General features: G+C 35.7%; 1 protein-coding gene across 1 annotated transcript; it reads left to right on the top strand.

Annotated features, from left to right (window-relative positions):
* Positions 1 to 255: 255 nt before the first annotated feature.
* On the top strand, positions 256 to 5,036 carry LOC131854113 (protein CNPPD1). Its single transcript, XM_059205240.1, has 5 exons — positions 256 to 445; positions 728 to 824; positions 1,759 to 1,964; positions 2,897 to 3,025; positions 3,529 to 5,036. Exons 1-5 carry the CDS (start codon positions 395 to 397, stop codon positions 4,297 to 4,299), a joined length of 1,254 nt encoding a protein of 417 aa, XP_059061223.1. The 5' UTR covers positions 256 to 394; the 3' UTR covers positions 4,300 to 5,036.
* Positions 5,037 to 5,317: the final 281 nt, after the last annotated feature.

The raw sequence follows: 5,317 nt of genomic DNA on the forward strand, positions 1-5,317 counted from the left end.
TTTTTCATCCTCTGTAGAATATAGTTTATTTTTCGTTAATCGTACCAATGTATGTCTAATAATGTATAATTAATCAAAAATAATTACAAATATGTTTTTCTATATAGCGCCATTTACACTGCAACGAATCTCCCACTACTTTGAATAGTCTCTAGCACAGATAAAATAATATTACATAGTCTCTAGATAATTAGGTACTTTGCGCTTTGGAATTTATCTGTTCTTATACAGATGGCGCTTTCGTCTGTTATTTTTATTACGGCACTTTCCCTCCCCCTGTTTCAATAAAGTCACTATTTTTTTAATATACATACTCAATAGTTTTAAGTTCAGTAAATTATCGTTATAATATTTGTACTTATTGTGGTTTTATAACTTAATATTTTTAATAACTATGTCTAACGTATCGAAAAGAAGAAGGGAAGGCTCAAGAGCTAAGATAAAGGTACGTAAAGAGGTCATACTGTTGGCATGAATCATATTACCATCATATTGAACATATAAAACATCTTCATCACCTGCAGACAGTTTTATCTTGTCTTCTGACAGACATTGATATATTTTGAATAACAATATTTAAAATTTATCAACTACTAAGTACATATGTAACTTTTTGGTTATAACCTATTACGTATCAACTTTCTATTTTGCATATTGTTTTCTAATGCGCTTTTCTCTACCAGTTTTGCGGGCGTGTGTGTGTGACGAGTGTTATGAATATTTACAGAGTGTAGGCGACCACAAAGAGTTCCTGAAGCGCATCACCAAGACATTGTACTATGGGCAGTTGCCATCATTGCCCTGCTTGAGTCTCCCAGTCACTGGTATTACTATATTTTCTCTTTACTAATTTTTAGGTCCTATAGATTGAGCCTAAATGTTTGTTGGTTAATTTATGAGTGTTTATAAAGTTAACAAAACTTTTTGTTTTGTAAATAATATTGTTGCCATGTTTTTTGAGGTTTGTCAAGGCTTCTCTCTATGGCCACTACTGTTTGTTATTTATTTAATGACATCAACTTTTGTGTTAAAATTGTTTATTCATATGCTGACTTCATTTTAATTTACTATAATATTATCTGTACATGATTATAATATATGGAGCTGCTTGTGTATAAGTATAATATGAATAAATAAGGGGGAAAGGAGATAATTGTGCAAGTGCACATTACTAACTAGTAATGTTGCTCTGCAGGACAGTTTTCTTTTTATGGATGATAATGGATAGCGCACCTGCCTGCGCTAACAGTCTACGTTAGTGGGACACCAGTGGAGGGTGATAAGATGAGCATGAGATCAAGTCAGTTAGCCCATCGTGACAAATTCACCAGTAATTTATCATGAGGGTTTCCAGGGGTACCTCGTGGAGGTCAACCTGACATGGTACATTGCTAGCAATTATGAGCACATTATGAGCGAGGCAGTTATTTGTACCCGTTCCGAGGATTGCCACTTATAAGTGGGACAGGTGCTAGAACCCATTCCGCACATTACGGAGAGGATATTAGTACCCGTTTAAAATAAGTAATTTTAAGTGACACAAGTGGAAAATAATGTTTTATCTATACATACAAATAAAATTAGAGTGTCTATTTGTAATATTGAAATAACCATTTTTTACTATGTGCATATGAATATAAGCACGATACATACACCAAAATAACATTTTTTACAATTTTTGTCTGTCTGTCTGCTCCTTAAACCCCCACATTCTTTGGTCCTTCGAGCCGGATGCCTAACAAGATGTGTGTAATGCAGAGATCTCGTGCGAGGTGTGGTCGGTGTCTCAGCGCGGGCGGTCCCTGCGACGACTACACGCGGACGCAGCCGCGGGCATCGCTCGCAGCGCCTGCGTGTCACCATGCGCGCTCGTGCTCGCTATACTCTACCTAGAACGCCTCAACAGTTGCAATCCAGAATTCATCACAAATGCTGCACCCGCTGAATTGTTTCTTGTCTCATTGGTAAGTTAATAATGAATATTGAACTTAATTAAACACCAGGATAATCAGTTTAAAAACAGGATGCAGTAATAAAGTTGTAATAATTAAATTTATATGCAGTGTGAATAGGTGAAATAAAATTATACTTGTCAAAGCTAGCAGTTAAAAGGCACGCAAATTTTGAAATTAAAAAACCTATATCCTTAAATATTATTCAGGACCTCTCAAGACACTACAAAGACTAGAATATATCAACCCTTGTGATTTAGCAGTTTAGCACACCAATTTACTTCAGTTGTAGGTTTGATTCCTTGCAAACATTTATATTAATTGATTGTTTGTATCGGTTTGGGTGTTTTGTATGTATTTAAAAAAAATTTAAGTATTTCTATTAGTTGTCTAATAACAAGTACAAGCTTAGCCTTTGGGCCTACATGACCTTTGACTTATACAAGGATATTTTTATAAATAACATGTAATTCTATACAGTTTAGTATAAAATATAATATTTACGATATAACAAATTAACATTAGAAATCATAATCACAATTTATACAGAAGAATGATACCTCAGTTCTTAGCATGAGAGGTGCACATAACAAATGGGCCAAAGGGGGATTGTTTAGTATTGTGGGGACTGGTCTGTTCGGGTTACGAATATTGATTAGACAATTCGCTTTTGCAATAGCATATGCTAGTGGTCACTCTATTCTCCCAAATTTGAATTTAAAAATGAACCTGTATTATTGACATGTACAACATTTATTTGAAAAGAATACGAGCTGAGTTTCTTGTCAGTTCTTCTCATCTTGAAATCATTCTGAACTGACGGTAGATTTGACATCATAAGACTGTAATAGATCTATGTGATTAAAGAAATGTTTAATTTTGATTTTTTTTTAGTATTGGAGACTACTAATGTTAGCAACATTAACAGATTTTTATTATCACAGATGGTTGGCAACAAATTCTTGCAAGATGACGGGGAAGATGATGAGGTGATATGTTCCGAGTGGGCGGCTTCTGGTGGCCTCGACCTTAAACACTTAAAAAAGTTGGAAGTGGATTTTCTCAATGCTATAGTAAGTGTACTATTCAATTTTTGCTTCATATACTCTAGTATCTGTGCACGAGGTTTCACCCGTATGAAATTTATAGGCTGTGTTATGTGTATTACTGTAAATTTTAATCAAAATCTGTTCAGTGAATTTTTATTTTTTTATATTACCATGTATCCACGCAGTTCCTCCTTGAAACCATTGTGATTATGTTTCTAGTGAAATTATTACAATGGGCTTACTTATTATCATTCTCCATTGCTGCGCCGCCAGCTTGTTGCCGCTACATTGCAGTATCATCAAATAAAACAAACTTCCTAGTATGTTGTAAAACTTTAAAACAGCACATAGAACGTTCAAAAACGCCTAAAATGTCCTATATGAATAAATTATATTTGAATATGAATTTAGGTGCCACAGAAGAAAACTAGAATGTAACTAAATACAAAATCGCCAGTTCAACTTGTTGATAAATCCCCAATAATAAGGAGTAGTGATAATACAACTATTCTATTGCTTATTTGCAGGACTGGAATGTGTTTGTGAGTGAAAAATCATTTGAAACGGGCTTGCTATGGCTGGAGAGACAAGTGGCTCTAAAGCAGGCCCTGTTGCGCGGCTTCTTCACGTACGGAGACTTGAGTGCGACCTGCGACATGGCGCCCGTCGGGGAGCTGCTGCGGGCGGCGGCCGGGGCCTGCCTCGCGCTCACCCTCACCTACATGGCCAGTCTCGCGACCTTGGTGACTTCCACGCTGGTGGTCTCGCACGCCTGGCTCCCCACGCTCCAGTACTTGGCCTCCAGGAACCTGGCGACGATCGCTCTAAATACAAACATTATAGCGCCCAATTTCAAACACGAACTTCTGAATCATATCGGAAATTCTACTGTAGACATATCAACAGTTGAAACTCTAATAGTTGAAGAAGTTATAGCAGCAAGCACTTTGAAATGCTGTGCCAAATGGACAAAGTACCAAGAGAAGGTCGAAGTCAAAAAGAATTGGTACGATGGCATGATTATAAGCGATTGGAAAACGTTTGAATCGTGGTGGTCTAAGACATCCGTACTGAACTGGTTGTATCAGAGCTCGCTTATTAATCCCTTGCAGCGATGGCTAGAGAGAATAAATGAATATGCTGACATGTTTAAACAAGAAGTCTTCAACGTGGAACCTTCGGCACAAATAGATCACTGTAACAATTACGTCCAGCACAATTCTCGGCAGCGCTGCGTCCGGCAGTGGCTGAATCTTAGCAAGCTGAGTTCGCTGGTGGCTTCCGTCTCTGATCGATAGTGGACTACAGATAATATTTTATGATATTAAACAGATAACTTATTTATGTATAAATGTGATGTTAATGGGTTGTTACACTATCATACATTAGGATCATAACTAGATCAAAAATGCGTTAACTTGAGTATACGTTCTAATGAGATCACGCTTTCGTCGCGTTCTCGACTTTATATTGTCTAATTCTTTATATAGTAAAAAACATGGTAGGTCCTTTTTGTAAGAGCCTATAATTAGATATATTAGTTACTTATTTATTTAACTTATGATAAATTTATTATCAAAAGTGACGATAAGTTGTTGTGTAAAATTGTCGTAAGCTGTTTGTTGCATTACGCGACTAAAATAATGTATTGTTAAATAACTTAAATGTTGTATTAAATGAACAAGTAGTGAAAATTAATCGTAGAGGCATTAAATTATTTATTTTACGGTTAAATGTAACTAGTTAACTACATTGTTTTGTCTGAGAAACTAGACAACATTAAATTATATGATCCTATAGATATAATTATGTAAAAACCCAGAGTAAAAGAGCCTTGTGTACGGTATGAGGTGTAGGTGACTTGGAAGTTGCGCTCTCAAGTACAAGACGGAACAAATTGTTCATGCTATTTCTAACTTCAATTTGATTTAGTGATGCAATAGTATCGTGTATTAACATATAGAAATTATTCGAGATGGAACTTATTAAATTACTAATGATAATCCCAATGACACTTCTTGACAGACCCTTTATGAGGTAGACAGACTATAATCAATAATTTTATTTTTTTTATACGTTTGAGTTCTTAGTCTCAAATCCATTAAGGAGTAGATGGGTTATGTATTAGAGTAAGTAGTCCTTCTACTTCAAACATTACATTTTTATACTTCACTAGCTACTCGCCACGGCTTCGTCCGGGTGTACATGTATTGTACATATAAACCTTCATCCTGAATCACTCTATCTATTTAAAACAAACCCCTTCAAAATCCGTTGCGTAGTTTTAAAGATTTAAGCATATATAGGAACTGACAG

The sequence above is a fragment of the Achroia grisella genome, unplaced genomic scaffold, assembly GCF_030625045.1.
Source record: "Achroia grisella isolate CSIRO2021 unplaced genomic scaffold, CSIRO_AGI_Agris_v1 utg970, whole genome shotgun sequence".
Lineage (NCBI taxonomy): Eukaryota > Metazoa > Arthropoda > Insecta > Lepidoptera > Pyralidae > Achroia > Achroia grisella.

Coding starts and splice junctions, on each gene's coding strand:
- LOC131854113 (XM_059205240.1), top strand. CDS start 395: ATGTCTAACGTATCGAAAAGAAGAAGGGAAGGCTCAAGAGCTAAGATA. Junction 1,965..2,896: donor AATTGTTTCTTGTCTCATTG/GTAAGTTAATAA, acceptor TTATTATCACAG/ATGGTTGGCAACAAATTCTT. Junction 3,026..3,528: donor TGGATTTTCTCAATGCTATA/GTAAGTGTACTA, acceptor GCTTATTTGCAG/GACTGGAATGTGTTTGTGAG.